General features: G+C 44.8%; 1 protein-coding gene across 5 annotated transcripts in view; it reads right to left on the bottom strand.

The window, feature by feature from the left end:
• The window catches only part of LOC147897351 (B3 domain-containing transcription repressor VAL2-like), a 95082-nt gene extending 79296 nt beyond the window's left edge, over positions 1–15786 (bottom strand). For all 5 annotated transcript variants that reach the window (XM_087379998.1, XM_087380000.1, XM_087380001.1 and 2 more), the window contains exons 1-2: positions 15244–15786; positions 12894–12975 (exon numbers count right to left, since the gene is read on the bottom strand). In XM_087379998.1, the coding sequence (XP_087236124.1) occupies positions 12894–12975; positions 15244–15560 (399 nt within the window). In that variant the 5' untranslated portion in view covers positions 15561–15786. The remainder of the gene's footprint in view (positions 1–12893; positions 12976–15243) is intronic.
• Positions 15787–18211: the final 2425 nt, after the last annotated feature.

Raw genomic sequence — 18211 nt, 5'->3', positions numbered from 1 at the left:
TGCAAAAGCCCCAAATTTTTGCAATCTCTGCAACAAATGTAAAAGCCCCAAATTTGATAAAATTCCCAATACAGAAAATGTGTCCAAATCTACCCTCAAAATGGCCTACAAAGCAAAAATCTGCCTCGAATGACACACTCCGTACAAACGTACGGAACTGTACGGAATGTACCGTCAAGTTGTACAGACAGGTGCCCTCCTGTGTATGGGCGTACAAATTTCTGTACAGATGTACGAATCTGAGTGATGTACGGATGGACGGATCTGACGACTGTACTGACAAGCTGTACGGTTGTACCATCGACGCACTGTACAGCGAGGTACGAAAATGGCAAATTGTACGAACGTCGCTTCGGATCTGTACATATGTACGGATCACGTGCATGTACGGACAAGCGTGCAGATGGCGCTGTAGCAGGTACGAATAAGCGTATTGCAACTGTACGGGCTGATTGAATGTACGAGAGCTGTACAGGTTGTTCTGTACGGCGATCTGTACAGGCTGACGACAAGCTGGTACGGATGTACGGAACATCCAACAATGGTTGTACGGACTTGTTCATTGATAGCTGTACCGAATGGTACGGGAGCTGTATGGGCTGGGGCTATACGGCGATGATGCAACAGCACAAGCTTGGGCAGCTCGACTTGCAGGAGGAGCTTGGGCAAGGAGCTGGGAGCACGTCCGGGAAGGAGCACCGCTCTGATACCAAATGTGAGTTGAAGGGAGAGAGCAAAGTGTGAGAGCAGAAGAGTCGGAGAGAGAAAGCTGAAAGCAATAGTTGCAATAGAAGAAGAGTGTTACAACTGAAGAGTGGGATAGGTTTTGTCTAAGTGACAAAACCTTATCCTTCACTAACCGTAGTTAGTGAACTAACTGTGGTTAGGGGAAAAAACCTCTAAGTGAGGGAAAAGTGCCCCTAACCTACTTATTACATTACATTGGTCACTGCTAAATTATAACAATAATTCTAACAGAGCCTATGGGTTAAGTGCACTTATGTGATGGTGTTCTATGCTTGAAAGCCTTGCGAAGGCTTAGTGAATTGAGGCTGCGTGCTCAGTTGCAGGGAAGGTCTCCCAGATGCAACTTGTAATCATTTCACTGTGCAATATAAAGAAATACCGAAAGGGGCGCCACGGTGTTTGGGGCCAATCGGGTGCACTTGTCTATGTTTGTTGAGCAGGGGCATTCTAGACTCCATTCCTTTTTCAGTGGTTTTGTTTGTAAACAAATGGGTAAATGCCAAATGGTGATCATGCAATGGTTAATGGTTGTGATATATGCTTTGTGAGCTGTAAATAAGTGCTGAAGTGATTAAAGGTTTAGTTCCACTGCCCTCTAAGTGATTAGAGGCCGGTTTCATTGGTTCCATTGCCGGGATACCACACACTCTTTCCCAAGAGGAAGGATATCTTTGCTGCACTTTTTGACAGCTGAATATTACAACCATAAACATGGTGAGTACCCATGAGCAAGAGAGCTCCACAACTCCTCAAAGGAGAAGGCAGGAAAACCTTAATGATCCAGCTAGTGTACACCTGCAGGGAGCACAACAAATGCCTTTAGAGCAAGCCACACATGAAGCTACAACTGAGCTCAACGGTGATACTAGTTCTAGCAGTGAGTCAGATGATGCTACTATGTTGAATGCACAACTTGCAAGTGCAGTGACTGCTTTGACTTAGCTGGCTCAAAATTTGGCTCAGATTGTGCAAACAAATGCCAAGAAGAAGAAGAAATCAACAAAGCACAAGCACGGAAAGAGTGAGTACACACATGCATCAGCTTCTCATGGCGGACCGCACACTCATGCATCAGTTTCCCATGAGGGACAGCCATCAAAAATGACTCAGAAAGTGACTTCCAAGAGAGAGGGATCACCCAAAAGAGCACTTGAGAAAGAGGTACAAAAAGTACAGCCAGTGCAACAGTATGAGCAGCCAGCACAAGGCCTTGGTTTGGGTACTTCTACTCCTCAAAATAATAATGTGCAGTCCATAAATGTGGCTCAACCACCTCAGCCATATTTGAGGCAGCAACCTGAATATTTTGGTACAGATTCTATCTTTGATGCTATGTTGATTTCACCGCCAATTGGGCATAGAAAGCAAGCCATGTATGACAATGTGGGAAAGCAGCCAGGCATGCAAGCCACAGCATATGCTCCCATGCCTAATGTTCAGCCAAGCATGGCTCTCCCTAGTGAAGGGAATGCTGCAAATATACAGCCATCTTTGGGACAGCCAATATCAAACGTATATAAAGAATTTAAGGATGGTGGTTCTCATGTCAAGTTTGATACATATAGTGGAGTACAAGACAGGTACAAAGCCCTCACATTCCTTCAACAGTTTGATGCTGCATTTCTTGGGGGTTTGTTTACAGAAGCATCCAAGATGAGGAAGGTCACCACATTTTTGAAAGGCAATGCACTTAAGTGGTACACCAACCTTATGCTTCATGGAGATGCACCTGCTACTTGGCTGGAATTTAAGCAAGTGTTCTCTTCTACTTGGCTTACTCCAACTTTTGAAGTTGAAGTACTTTCACACTGGCATGACTTGTCATACAAACTTTGCAAGAATCTTGATGATTACACCCAGAGGTTTTGGGATGTTTTGCTGCCATTGAGCTCTTACAGACATATACCTAGATGAATCCAGGAACATTCCCAAACTCATCCTCTAAAAACACAACATAGTGCAGTTTCAAAAATCTCATGATAGTCACTCACAAGGTTGAAAACCATAAACTCCATCATGCATAGCAGGGACTAGCTACTATGACATCCCCACTACATCATCAGCGCCCAACAGTGGGTGTAGACCATAGTATAAAAATATGCTCTCACACATACAAATCCACACACCCACACACACTTGAGCATCCATTTATACAAAGTCTTCGTATTGAGTTTCTGTCGGCACTCCGGAGGTGAAGGGCAGACTCAGCCATGATGAAGGCTAGCACTAAAGGAGAAGGCTAATCAAAAGGTAGTCCGAAATCTCTTCATTCAAGCTACAACTGCCTGTGAAGTCTGAACATTTTCATTTTAGTCTCTCCCCAACGAGCTCTTACAGGCATGTTTCTTTGAAAGAGCAAATAGAGAGGTACTGTTGTGGATTGCCTAGTGAGCTATGTGATTATTGCATCAAAACCAAGGTGGGTTCTATGACTCAATTAATTAAGAATGCAAGGACAGCATATGCATGGATGCAGGAGAAGAATTTGGGCTTTATGGACAGCAAGAAAGAAGACAACAAACAGGCTGCCAAACACCAGGATAAGGACATCAATACTGAAAATAAAAATTATGGCAAACGACCATTTCAAAAGGGAGGAAGAGCCCAATTCAAAGCTGGTCAAAGGCGTGGACAGCCTAATAAACAGCCCCGTACCAAGTTATCTGATGAAGAGAAAAAGTCACTCATGGAGAGGGACACCGCTCTTATGATTGCCCATCCAAGAAAAGAGATAGGTCAAATGATGATAAGAATGGTGATAAACAGGCTGATCGGAAAGGCAAAAGGCCTAAACCTTTCGCAGGACTTCTTCCAGATGTGATTGGGAGTTTGCCACATGCACATGATGAAGAGGAAACGAAAAAGACTGAGATGTGCAGAGCATGGGGAAAAATCAGAAATCAGAATTGTTTTTTTTTTTTAAATTCTGGGGCAAAGGCGAATTTCATAACTCCTGATATGGCAGGAAGGCTTGGCATCAAGCCTGAGGAAATGGGGCCATCCGGCATGTGTGATATGGCCAACCCTGAACTCAACACACCTGTCACTCCTATCATTGGCAAGTTAAGGATGCATATCCAGGGATATCAGGATGCAGAGGACTTCTACATTATGCCTTTGCCATAGTGTGATGCTTTGCTTGGGATGCCTTGGATGTACAGGGTGGGGGCTGATGTGCAAATGAGAAACAAGAAGATTTCTTTAACTCATAGAGGCAAAAATCATGTACTTGATGTAAAGTTGAAAGGGGAGTCCATCCCTGTAGTTTCAGCTTCTTGTATTTCCAATGTAATAAAGCGTCATATTTCAGCGTACTTGATTTTTGTCAAAGAGGACAGCCAACCAGTTCAGGAAGGCTCTACTCTTTCTGCTTTAGATAGAGAAAGGGCTGCTTGTATTTCAGATTTTCAGGATTGTTTCTCAGATGCACTTCCTCAAGAATTACCTCCCAAGAGGCCCGAGGATCATCAAATTGATATAATTCTAGGAAGCTCACCGCCTAATATACCTCCCTATCGTGTCAGTAAGGCACAACAGGAAGAGATAATGTCACAAGTGAAGGAACTCTTGGAAAAGGAATTAATACAGCCAAGTAATTCTCCTTACTGTTCCCCTGTGTTGCTTGTGCAAAAGAAGGATGGCAGTTGGAGAATGTGTATTGATTATAGGGCTTTGAATAAAGTCATAATTAAGAACCGTTTTCCAATTCCACGCATTGATGATATATTGGATCGGTTGGAAGGTTCCTCAATGTTCAGTCGTATTGACCTTAAAAGTGGATACCATCAGATAAGGATACGGCCTGCAGATGTCTACAAGACTGCCTTCCGCACTTCATTTGGCTTACATGAGTTCCTTGTGATGCCTTTTGGTTTGACTAATGCACATGCAACTTTCAATAGAATGATGGACAGAATTTTTAGAGCACACAGAAAGTTTGTGGACACTTTCTTCGATGACATCATTGTGTTCTCTAAAAATGAGCAAGAGCACAGGAAACACCTCACTATTGTGTTTCAAGAGTTGAAAAGAGACAAGCTATTAATAAACACCAAGAAAAGTGAGTTCTTTATGCATGAGATTCATTTTCTCGGTCATATAGTGTCAAAGGATGGAGTCAAGATGGATCCTGCAAAAGTTGAGGCCATAAGGAGTCGGCCAATTTTGAAAAATCTGCATGAAGTCAGAAGCTTTCTTGGGTTGTGTACATACTATCGCAGGTTTATAAAGTACTTTGTAGGAATTGCTTCTCCCTTGCATGCTTTACAAAAGAAAGCTGTACCGTTTCGGTGGGAACCAAAGGAAAATGCAGCTTTTGAAGACCTGAAGCAAAAGTTGTGTTCTGAACCCGTTATTATCTTGCCAGATCTTGCCAAACCCTTTGCTGTAACTTGTGATGCATGTGGAAACAGCATAGGAGGCACTTTGATGCAAGATGGCAGAGTGGTTGCATATGAGAGTAGAGTTCTCAAAGATGTTGAATTGTACTTGCAGACATACGAGAAGGAAATGTTAGCAGTGATACATGCTTTGACCACATGGAAACATTACCTTCTTGGAGCTGATTTTTATGTGCAGACAGATCATCAGTCACTTAGATATTTTCTCACGCAGAGAAAATTATCTGAATAGCACATGAGATGGGCTAACTTCCTCTCAATGTTTCATTTTCAAATTGTACATGTGCCGGGTAACAAAAATGTCATGGCTGATGCACTTTCCAGGAAACCACAGCCTAAAGCAGTCTCCAAGAAACCCAGTGTTTCAGCAGTGAGCATTGCTTACAACAATGTGTTAGATGTGATGAAAGATCAATATGTTAATGATGCTGATTTTTCAACTATTTATAATCAGCTTTCTGATGGTCAAAGGCATGATCACTATATGTTGAAAGAGGGTTTCATTTTGATGCATGGACGACTCTGTGTCACTGATCAGATGCGACAGAAAGTCATAATGGAAAGTCATGCTCCTCCATATGCAGGACATAGGGGAATTACAGCAACAATTACAGCAGTGGAGCAATACTTTTATTGGCCATCTTTGAGGAAAGATGTGGAAGAATATGTGAGAACATGCATGGTTTGTCAGAAAGTAAAGTTTGACAGGCATAAGGCACCTGGGTTGTTACACCCTTTGCCAATTCCGGATAGACCATGGCAAAGCATAGCTATGGATTTTGTGTTTGATCTTCCACGTACTCCTACTCGACATGATGGATTGTGGACAATAATTTGCAGGTTCAGCAAACAAGCCCACTTTGTGCCAGTAAGAAAGAAAATTACAGCAGATCAAATGGCCAAATTGTTTCTGCAGCATGTCTTCAAGTATCATCGGATGCCTGAATCCATAATCAGTGATAGAGATCCGAGGATGACCAGCCTCTTTTGGAGAGGGCTGTTTGAAAATATGGGCACTACGCTGAATTTTTCGTCATCTTTTCACCCTCAGTCTGATGGACAATTGGAGCAGGAAAACTCTACCATCTTGGATATGTTTAAATGCTATGTCTCAGACCACAAAAGCAAATGGGAGCATTATTTGCCTTTGCTGGAATATGCTTACAATAATACGGTGCACACATCCACAGGTAAAGCACCTTTTGAAATAGTGGAAGGTGCCAGGAAGATACCTCCCATTTTGCATACAAAAGAGAAAATCTTCGAAGCTGATCGTTTTGTGGAAAGCCTTGAAGAGGCTTACAAGAAGATCAAATATGCCTTGCAAAGAAGTCAGGACAAACAGAAAATAAGCACCGCACGGAATTGGTATTCACAGAAGGTGATTGGGTTTTGCTGCGTTTTCAGAAGGCAAGGCTGAAAAATAAGAAAGGCAAGGAAAGGTTGTACACAAAGCTGAACATGCGTTACTATGGTCCTTTCCAGGTTTCTGAAAAGATAAACGAGGTAGCTTACAGGCTGAAGTTGCCTCCGCATTGGAAGATACATAATGCCTTTCATGTGAGCTTATTAAAGCAATATCATGGAGATATTCCCGAGGATTTACCTGATGAGGTGCAGCCTGAAGGGAAGAACTGGATGAACTTCTGGTCCCAGAGCAGATTCTGGCACACAGAGATAGAAAGCTCAAGGGTAAAGTTATCCCTCCCTACTTGGTAAAATTTCAAAATTACCCATCACTTGATGCAAAATGGATGGAGGAAGGTGAACTGGCAAATTCACCTGGGATATTGTAGCTTTACCTTGATGCTTTCCAGTTAGAGCCGACTGCGGTCCGGGCTCCTACAGATAGTTTAGCAGAGCGAGCGTCTGGAGCATTACCTGGTGTTCAGGAGGGGGATAGCACTCCACTCCTTAGTACAGACGGGCTCACCGTGATTTCACGGTGATGTCATCACGAACAACTCTTTGATTACCATATTTGCTTTGGCCTTTGTATCTCCCTTTGACTCCTTCCTTTTGTTTTTCTAATCCGCCTTTTCTTTCTGCAGTCCTTTACAAAATGTCCCGGCGTGGCGTATCACAATAGAAGCACTTCTTCTGCTTCCTCTTGGAAGTCTCCTCGTCATTAGAGCCGTCTTTCTTGGACTTGCCACCTTTAGGCTTGCCCTTTCCTTTGCTAGCGTAATCCTTCGCCAGCAGCGCCTTGTCATCTTTGTCGTTGTTGTAGAGCTTCTCTCGAGCTTCCTCCTGTAGCAGTAATGGACCCAACTCCTCAAACGTCAGAGGTTTGGTCCTCTGTCCTGCTATCACGGTCGTAACAAAGCTCTTGAAACTCCGAGGTAGCCTCCTCAGTACCATCAAGGCCAAATCGCATGAGTCCACCTTCTGACCAATTGCCGCCAGTTGATCCCTCACCACCTTGACGCAAGTGGCTATGTATCGTATCTCCTTCTTCCATATCAAGATTGTGGAGTTAATGCTGAAGAAGCAAAATTCAGGAGGTGTTGTCCGTCTTGTATAGATCCTTTAGAGTGACCCACGCCTCTACTGACCTCTCGGCCATCTGGATATGTGGAAGAACAAAGTCCGCCGTAGTCCCTATGCTAGGTTATGGGCATCTCTGTCTTCCCAAGCTTCGAGCTCCTCTCTGTCTACTGCAATCATAGTTGCATCCGTACACGTACGGATGATTTTTTCGTACCTCATCCGTATGTCCGTACGTACGGTCTTCCATACGGCTTTCTGTACGTTTTTTTTTTTTTGTTTGGGTGTTTTTGGGCAGGGTTTTGTTTTGTGAGGTGTGTTTTTTGGGTGTGGTTTGGGTTTTTTGTTTTGTGTGTGTGGGAGGGGTGACTGAAACCGGCCTCTAATCACTCAGAGGGCAGTGGAACTAAACCTTTAATCACTTCAGCACTTATTTACAGCTCACAAAGCATATATCACAATCATTAACCATTGCATGATCACCATTTGGCATTTACCAATTTGTTCACAAACAAAACCACTGAAAAAGGAATGGAGGCTAGAATGCCCATGCTCAACAAACATAGACAAGTGCACCCGATTGGCCCCAAACACCGTGGCGCCCCTTTCGGTATTTCTTTATATTTCACAGTGAAATGATTACAAGTTGCATCTGGGAGACCTTCCCTGCAACTGAGCATGCAGCCCCAATTCACTAAGCCTTCGCAAGGCTTTCAAGCATAGAACACCATCACATAAGTGCACTTAACCCATAGGCTCAACCCAAAGGCATTCTCTTTTCCGAGTGCAATTCCATTGGCTGTCCAGATGCAATCACATTGCAACCCAGTTGCACTCTCTTTGAGTGGTTTCCAGATGGCATTCACAAAGCTTTTCAAAGCTCCAAAATAAAATCAACAAAGTACCTAACCAAAGAATGACTCATGTAGCACACGGGTGAGGAGTTATGAAGAAAATCGGAATTCAGGTGAAGGAGGTTGAAAAACCAGTCCAAAATCTCAACAAAGGGAGAAGATGAGAGAGAAAACCACACATGTGAAGTTTAGAAGGCCCAGGAAGGTCTAGGAATGGCAAAGGAGCATGTAGAAGGCACTAGAGCCACTTGGAACTCTAGGGGGGCCATCGAAGGTACATGGTCCTCTAGGGGGCCCATTAAAAATGCTACATCATCATTCCCCAACAACCACTCTTTTAATTCCTTGGAATGCCTTTGGGCCTAGGGATTAATTACGCTTATGTGCTAGGCACCATGCCGCATTTAATTACACATTATTAAGTCCATGCTTGGACTTTTAAAACTAAAGTTGTCATGGTCTTGTAGTACATTAAAGTACTTAGAATTTCACGCCCCCGTGACATACCCCTCTCTTTAAACAGCAAACCACAGTTTGCTGCTCCAAAACATAGGAGTGAGCATGAAATATAGCATGAAAGAGTATACAAGAAAGCCGCAGCTATAGTATACAGAGACAGTGAAAATATGGCTAGGAGAGGCATGCATCCATCCATATACACTGCTCAAAATCTATGTGATTCTCGGCGATCAATAGTCAAGATGCATCAATATCATGAAGTCTCACAGCAGAAATACTGTCAGCTCAGTATCTCGGATGAAACATACAGTGTCATCAAGTGATCTCAAGTGTTACCGAGGTCAGATATGTTGACCAAGAAACCACAGTATGGACGTCTGACATAGAGATGTGGATCGACGAGGAGTCACATGCCTTTGTGAAGGTGAAGAACAGCATGGAGCGCTTGGTACCTTCCAGGTGTGTGGCTGTCGACACTTACACGAGGGTGGATTCCATGGAGGGTCCTAGCATCTCATGGTCAAATGGATGTTGTACTTCAGGACAGTACAAGATTACACAGGCTTTTGGTGGGTGCCTCGATGAGGTACAGGGTTTGCTTTCAGAGCAAGCACACAGGCAGTACAACAATCTGGTATGTAGTTGATTGCATTTGAGCCTTTATAGCATGCTGTGAAGAGACTCTGCTCTTCATTTATCTCAAGAGATACAAGATTGGAAGGAATTGGCCTTCTTCGAAAGCAGAAGGGGAAGTATTGGTGCTTCTTCAAATCTCGGACGCAAATTGCTAGAAGGTGAGTACTGAAGCCAGAAGAGTACCAGCTTAAGAACCCAGATAGAGTTCATGGTCCAGGTTATCTGGAAATATTCATTGGTTGCAGACCTTGCCAAGGAAGGACGGGTTGAAACAGACCCTCGGAGCATGATGCGTAGAAGACTCCACGTTGTTCACTCATTATGAGGGGGACAGCTAGAAGATCGTGACGGCTGGATTGCTCGAGTTCGAAGGCGAGAACCATAGGGGGACAGCTGGAAGATCGTGACGGCTGGATTGCTCGAGTTTGAAGGCGAGAACCTGACTGAAGGAGGTGGTGCCAGGAGGTGCTACCAAAGATGGACCTATGTACCACGATGGTGTGCAGAAGCAGAACCAAACCTGGTGGAGCAGGAGCCATTGGATGAAAAGCCAGGAAAAGAATTCGACATCAAAATGTTCCAGAGGACTACGACCAGGGAGTTACTGGAGCATCGTCATCGACGTGTTGGCATTGGGCCTGGATGTGTCGGTGAGAGAGGGTGTTGGAATGGTCACCTTCCCATCTGTAAGCCCCATATGAGGAGAGCATGGGGGAGGTAGACCTGGAGATATTGGGGCTGTCACATGGGCAGCACATGAGCTGCCATGTGGGCAGCTGTCAAGGCAAAGGGCAGGCCATGGACCTGCAGAAGAGGCAGCAGATGAGCAGGCTGGAGGCAGCCACGTGGCGAACTGTATGGCAGAGGATATGGGCAGGCTCGAGGCCTGCATCCGGCCTGACAGAAGGATGGAACAGCCTCTGGCTATGGTGGCCTGCTTGGCGCAATAAATGGGCAAAAGGCAGCAGCCCAAAAGGGGCTGCCAAAGGCCCTTTTATAGGGCTGGTTGGGCCAGCCAACCAAGTCAGTTTGTGACAGACCAGGTCGGCCAGTCTGGTCGGCCAGATTGAGCCAGGCTGGTCGGTTTCTGTCTGTAGCCCTTGGGGCTATAAAAGGAGGGCTTCCATGCCCTCATTTGACATCTTCTGGAGCAAAAGACAGGCAGACAGGAGCAGCAGGAGACCTACTCTTGGAGCCTATTCCCGGAGGACCAAGAGGAGAAGGAACAGCTGCAGACTGAGCTTGGAGGGCTGCGTACCTAGGCTGACATTCAGGGCAGCAAGGTTGAGGAGAGGATCACTCTAGACAGATAGTCTACATTTGCTCGAGGTGGAGCACGCACGCTCAGAGATCTAGAAGTGCTTGACATCTAGTAGGAGAACCTTTTGGTATTGTATCCTGTCCTACTTTGTGGACGGACGGAAATATAAAGAGTTGCTTCTATATTTGTTTCGGAGCATTGTCTATTTACTGGCTTGCACATCTTTGCACATTAAGTTAAGAAGTCTGTGATTTCACACGCAACAAGCACACTGTGTGAGCTCCTGGGCAATACTATCAGTCTTCCGCTGTGCATACCCTCTGTTGGGTAATTTCTAACATCTGCCACGTGTCCCACATGCAACGTCATCTCAGGTGGCTGATGAATATGTGAATGCATAGACATAATCTGGACAGAACATGCAGCCCATCTCACTAAGATTGATGAAGCTGCATAGAGATGCCTAGGCATTTCATCTTCACCTACTGTACATGTTCATGGCTTCTCCTCATTTGGGGCCTTACATGAGCCACTAAGCTAAAATGAATGGTAACAAAGGGTGGAGCATTGACCTCCAACATACATGCTTTGCAATTCATCTTCTCATGTCAAAGATGAGGCAGGCCACGTACAAAGCCTTTCCTATTCTTAAGCACCAAGCATGGGAAAGTGTAAGCAAACTCAGAAAATGATTTCCTTATATTGTTGCCAAGGATGTCAACTCTTCTAAGGGGAAGGAAATGATACACCCATAATGGTAAGGTGTAAAATTACTCCTAGGAGATGTTTTGGGTTAAAAGACTAGGAGGTAAAGACAGTGGCTTGATAGTGGGCTTGAGTGGCCTAAAGGGCTGATAGTGCCTAACTAGGACAGTTAGTACCAATTGTACTAACAAAACACTAGGTGCTAAGATACTGGATCCACCATGAGGAGTGCTTCAATAGATAATCCGGACTCATGAGGAGTGCTTCAAAAGATAAGCCAACCATATGCTTGATACAGCGAGCCCGCTATGAGAATGTTGACATGAGATGAAAATTATTGAAGGAAAGACGCAACAACCTTTGCCAAAAGGATTAATGGAAAGTGCTCTATGCACAGTGATGTTACATGTATGCCAGCATCACAAACCGACTGTAAAAGAAATGCTAAGGAGAGCATATGGAAGGCAGCAGCAAGCCCACTCCCACTATCCAAACCATGAACTGCAGGGTGAATGCATGAGGTGAAGAATACCTATGGACATTCCTCACAGAGGTTTTGAGATACATGACTTGGTCTTGCAAAATTTAGCCATGGAAACCAAGCATCCTTTGCAATGTGTTAATTTGAGGCAGTGTGGTTGCAAAATTGGGATGCTGGAAGTCCTAGAAAATGTGACAGTGGCAGGCCAGCTAGGAAGAAATGATATAGAGTGGATGGAAGCTTTTATACATCTGGCTAAAGAGAACGTGGAATGCAAGTATGCTGATGTGTAAAGGAGGTGTTCGATGGTGAGCTGCTCCCAATATGCCTGCCAAGATGGAGGACCTTGCCTGGAAATGCAGCTAAATTAAGCAGTTTCAGAACTTTGCTCCTTCGATGAGCTACAGGTGCCCTCTTGTTTCGTCCTATTGGCTGCATATAATCCCCCCCTATAGGAGGGAGCAGCCAACAGTTCATAATTCCCAACATGAATCCTTTTCTCAGCATCTCCTTGCAGTCAAACAGGTGGTCCACCATATTTTTGCCTTCTAAAATTCGTATGCTCCTGAATTTAGCTGTGATTCGTGAAATTGATACCAGCAGCGTTCACATGAGTGCAGAGTATTATTGTCTAATCATAGAAAATAAAGGGTCGAACCCAAATAGCTTCCTAAAAGCACTTCAGGGCTCAAACAAGCATAGAGGCTTTCTACTCAGCCAAAGGCACACAAATTATACTTATTTATATGGAAAAAAATGGACCTACACACAAAATGGAGATTTAATCCCCTATTCAACTCGATGAAGATTAGCATGGCCAATCATTTCTAGATGACAAAAGACCATGCACTAAAAACAAGTACCTTTTGGCATGAGCTGCATGTCCTCCAGCCCGTCTCATCCGCATGAAAAGTTTCGCAAAAGCAAAGACGCTCGTATGCTAGACTGTCCTTGCAGAACAAGATAATTGTCATAAGCATCGTGAAGAAAGTGGAGACTGCAGGGATGCCAAAATCATGTAACACAGTGATCCACATGTTTTAAAATGACAGAGAGCCTGGCATCTACTACAAGATGTGATGCATACACCTCAATAAGGCTTGAAAAAATCCTGTAAATTTTTTCAGTGGACATAAAAGATGAGCATTTGAAATAATTGCATTCTTGATAGTAGTCTTAGAAGCGCACATTCAATGAACACATTATCAAGAGAGTATAGCGCATGGGCAATAGTCTCAATTTAGAAATATGACATATTTTACTCTAATATTTACGTCACTAAAAAAGAGACGTGCAATCGGAGATGTTAAGCCTCTTGATACTATGTTCGTGGTACAAGAGCTACTAAAAACTACTACAAAACCAGAGATGTTAAGCCTCTTGATACATGTTACAAGAGCCACTAAAAACCACTATCTAAATTTAAAAATACAGGTTTTACTCCTTTTCCAGCAAGCAATAGACTATAGGCAATGCAATGTAAAGTTAGGATTTACATACTACGAATCACCTAGAGAGAGAGAGAGAGAGAGAGAGAGAGAGAGAGAGAGATGCATTTAAGTCCATGAAAATTTCCCTTCACATGCAAGAGGTCTGTCTGAACAACACAAAGCCTTTGCAACAATTAAGTCTAAAGAGTCTTTCATTATAGAGGAGCGGTCCATAGCTGTGTCATCAACAACCTCTCACTTTGGGAGACATCCTGTACTATGACCCCTTTGAACACACATTTTCTACATTTCCCTGCAATGTCATATAGATCCTGATAATATTACACTCATGCTGCTTATAATTAACTTTTCTATAAAACTACTTGCAATGTGTGTATGTCTAGGAACCTGCCTAATGGTAATTGATTTCTTTAACTTTCACTTTTATACTTTGATTTAAAGGGCATGTGTCATATTGCAACTCTGTGGAGATTCCGCATAAAATCTTCACCATTTGGAAATGATGGAAGCGTTTATTCACAGTGACCGTACCAATTTAACATGGACTACCACCTCTGTTTCTTCGCATGTCTAGGTAGAACCTTCTGATAGACTCCTTTCCATAGACCCCAATCTTATATTGTACTGAACTCCATCAAAAATTTAGGGTAAATGGCCCAAAAGTCGAGAGAATATGCAGACAGGAACAAAAAACTGAAGCCAGTTGCAATGTGTGCATTTGGAAATTTGCAACTGTTCCTGTAGCACCAAAATTTCAGGGCCCCTACAAATTGCTAACAATTCTCCCTACCGCTCATTCTTCCCTATTCAATGACATACTACACTCACGCTCGTCAGATCTCTTCTTTGCAACTGTCAAAATCAAAATCCATGCTGTCACATGAGAACCACCTCTGCCGATGAATGACAGCAGCTGCCTGTGAGATAGTAAAATTTGGTTTCTTCTATTTCAGAATCTCGCTCCAAGAAATCCTGTATAACTGATGAATAATCATTGTCATCATGTTTCAGAACTTCTGCAGCTACACAAGGCCTCTACGTTTCACCCTGCTCATGAAAGACCCATCCACATGGAACGTCGCAATTTTCCTCTATCGTTCGGGCATCCACCCAGCTGAGACAAGCTCATTGTGCTGTTCTCGACAAGCGTAGTGAAGATGCGAAAAAATCAGATTTGAAATATCCAACCTGAAAAATTTGTTGCAAGACCCTCCAACAGTAGGAAGTCAAAAGGGAAATCTTTGGTTGTAAATCGTTGAAAAGAAATCCAACCTGTTAAATACGTTTGATACTACCGTAATGAGCACTTTATCAGACTTCGGCACGTTTTCCGACAACAGAGCGAGAATACAATAACGATCCAGGTCGGAGGGACATATTTCTAGAGAAAGAAGCGTAGCTCCGCGAATAGTGCAGAAGCAAGGCATCGACTCCGCGACGTGGGCGCTGAGCGTGGATTTTAGAGATATCGAGAGCAATCCGGCATGATCCAGAGATTCTCTGTTTTCAATATCATGTTTGTTGAAGGTAGCGTTAAAACGGGAGTGAGTTCGTTGTTTGGGAGGCCGTTCAGAGGTATGGAGGTTAGAAGTGGGTGGTAGAAGGAAGAATAAATGGTTAAGCAATCCATCTGGACTCGAGAAGGGGGGAAGGGGGAAGAGGGAGAGCAAGGGAGGAACAGAAGGAGGGTGAGAGGGGAGGGATGGATGGGAAAGGAGGGGGAGAGAGAGCAAAGAGGAGATTAAGGGAGGGGGGAGCGTACCCGCAGGGCTCACAGAGATCGGCAATGCGGCCGGAACGGAGGAGCAACCAGCCAGGCTTCCAGGAGGGGGAGAAGGAGGTGGAGCACTTGGAGTTGAAGCAGAATTTGGGAGCATTGGAGGGGACGATGGGGAGAGAAGATGCTGCTGCTGCTGCTATTGCACTTTGTGTTGTAGTTATCGTCGTCGTCGTCTTCTTCTTCGTTGTTGTAGCCATGTTGTTCTTCGTCGTCGTCGTCGCCATGTCCTGCATCTGTTCCTCTACTTCATCCTCCATATCCTGCTGTTTGTGCTTCTTCTGCTGCTGCTTTTCCTCCATCCCACTCGCCCAAGCTCGCTCTGGATTTTGCCCACCAGCTGCTACGCTCCCATCGCCCCTCAGATCCCTTTCCTCTGCTCACAGCCTCCCCTCCCTCGTCGTCTTCTCCTCCTCCACACCGCCTTCCTTTTTCAATTGAAGCGACTCATTGCACGTCGCCCCCTCATTGCTGTAGCGACGCTCCCCATCCCCCGGAAGCTGGAAGCGCGAGAGCTCTCTCTCTCTCTCTCTCTCTCTCTCTCTCTCTCTCTCTCTCAGAAAAGCAGCCAGCTTTCCGCTTCTGCAAGTATCAACCCCACGACTGCCTCCTTCCCGAGCTCCCTCCGCAGCCCGCACACGCCCTTCCTGCTTGCCCCTGCTAGATGCCCCACAACCATTTATCTATGCGAGAACGTCGCCCGGCGCACTCTTGGTTCTCCCGTTCCGGGTGCGTTGCTTGCTGTATGACGATTGTGTGCATGCGCCGCCCTCATGGCCAGCCTCTTTGTTCGCTTGCCTCGCACGTAGAGGCGGGCGCAGCGTGCATGAGGCCCTTTCACCGCCAACGTCGCCCCCACATCCGATGTCTCTGACCTGACCTTGCCCTACCTCTCTCTCTCTCTCTCTCTCTCTCTCTCTCTCTCCACACACCACCGCTCCTCATCTTCCCTTCAAACTCCGGCCGCCACCTCCAGTCCTCATTCAGATCGAATCCTCGCGTCGTCGGCCCCGGCTGCCTCCGCTGTTTCCTGATAAGGCGCTGTCTCCCCTGCGATTGCTCCGCTAATAATCTCACAAAGCCAAGCTTCACATAAATCGCTGTGGATGATTGCATTCCATACTCGACTCTGCTGCATCTCCTGCGTTACAGAGTGGTGCTCAAGCGTGCAGGATGGCGCCCATCACCCTGCGAGCGCGTCGCAGAGCTGAGGCAAAAGCTGTGAAGCCTGGATGTACGCAGTGGGAGCAAGGAATGCAAAGGAGGCAAAAGCAAAGCAAAGGATGGCACTTGGATCTCATCAGGACGGAAAATTCCTTTTATGTCAAGCATTTCACGTTAACATACTCCTTTCACGGCCCCTGCTGACGTGCCCTCTGCACTTGACCGGTCCAGCCCGTTCCCGGTAACACTCACCCCAACGTGTCATCCACGACGTTAGACATTTTGCGTCTTTCAGCAAATTATTAGACTCTAGTATTTTATTTGGATAATTGGATGTGCCAAGGGGTGTGTGCTGACGTGGCTGCCACATGCTAGCCGTTGATTCGTTGCACAAGAAGTAGAGCACCCATCGAGCTCTCCAGCCTCAGCCCCCCGTAGTCGCCACCCATCAACTGGCCATTCAATTGTTCGAGGCAACTGCCCCCCACCCGTTGCCTGCCTGGGATTTGAACCCTCACCAAGCAATAAGAAACTCAACTTTGCTTGCTTGTCATTGCACATCACCCTTTTTGTTTATTTGTCAAGCACTTAGTGCAATGCCCATCCTTTCTCTCGCGTGGGCGGGTACACGGGATTGTTTACTAGGCCTCAGTGTGCCTGTGCCATGGGAATGTAAGAGCTGACTTGGTAGGTTAGAAGGGTCAGTAAGCTAAAATGTTCCCCTCCATGTCCTCGCATGAGGTGCCTCCTTGCAATGTAAAAAGTCATGCCTTTCAATGTTTCATTTGGTACATAAATGAGCTTTTATTAGTCGTTGTACCCTAGTACCCTTCTATGCGCATCAAGAATTTACCTCTTCACACTTGTTAAAAATAAAAGCACAAATGCAAGCTTTGTAAGAAGAGGCCAGAGCTAAAACTCCAAACCTAATAGCAATTCTCCTCATACTCTCATGTTTAGTTGCACCAACTCGCCCAAAAGCACCTATGTTTGTCAATTTTTGCTTGCTATCTAGCATTATATCCTCAACCATGAGGGCTCATACCCTGGTGCCATGACCCACCACACCTTATGTGAAGTTCCACAAGGTCAGTGCCTACATTGAAAAGGGCAATGGGGTCATAATCCTCTAAATGAAGCATCCAAGAGTCAACTCAACTACCGCAAGGACTTTTGGTCCAAGGTTAGGTTGCATAATAAAGAAGGAAAATAAACTTTTTACACATCCCAAAGTAAGCCACTTACTATGCTAGTTCTAACAAGCCCACTAAGCTAGGACTTTGCATCCATTTGAATTTTTGGAGGGTGTGTTGTGAAGGTTCCTTTTATGTGTGAGTAAGTGTTTGTGAACCCTATCCTAAGCTCTTGCATAAATGTTGCCCACTTGGCATAAAATAAAAGTGCAAGCAGAACAACTTTTTGTGGTTATACCATATTTTCTAACACTTGTTTTAGTGGATCTTTACCTCAATTCTAAATACTTCAATTCAACTTTGAGTTTCACACTTGGTTGGTCCATTATTGTCCCCTACCTTTAAGGAAACTAATCCACCTAAGAGTTTCAATCTTAGTTGCCCCCTATAATTAACGAAATGAATTCACCTATAAAACCTTGAAGCACACATCATGAATCAAGCCCCATCTCGCATGCTTCATGCAAGGTCTTAGAATTTGCTTTTTGCATTACATGTGGCAAACGATCTCCTAATCGACTTCATTTAAAAACATCAAAATTATGCTTTTTCGCATGGTGTAATGTGCTTCTTAGATTGCCTTATTGATACAAAAA

Source organism: Dipteris shenzhenensis, chromosome 10 (genome assembly GCF_047967505.1).
Source record: "Dipteris shenzhenensis isolate YYH24624 ecotype China chromosome 10, Dip_SZ_1.0, whole genome shotgun sequence".
NCBI classification, from domain to species: Eukaryota; Viridiplantae; Streptophyta; class Polypodiopsida; order Gleicheniales; family Dipteridaceae; genus Dipteris; species Dipteris shenzhenensis.
This window is presented reverse-complemented; position numbering and strand designations above follow the sequence as displayed.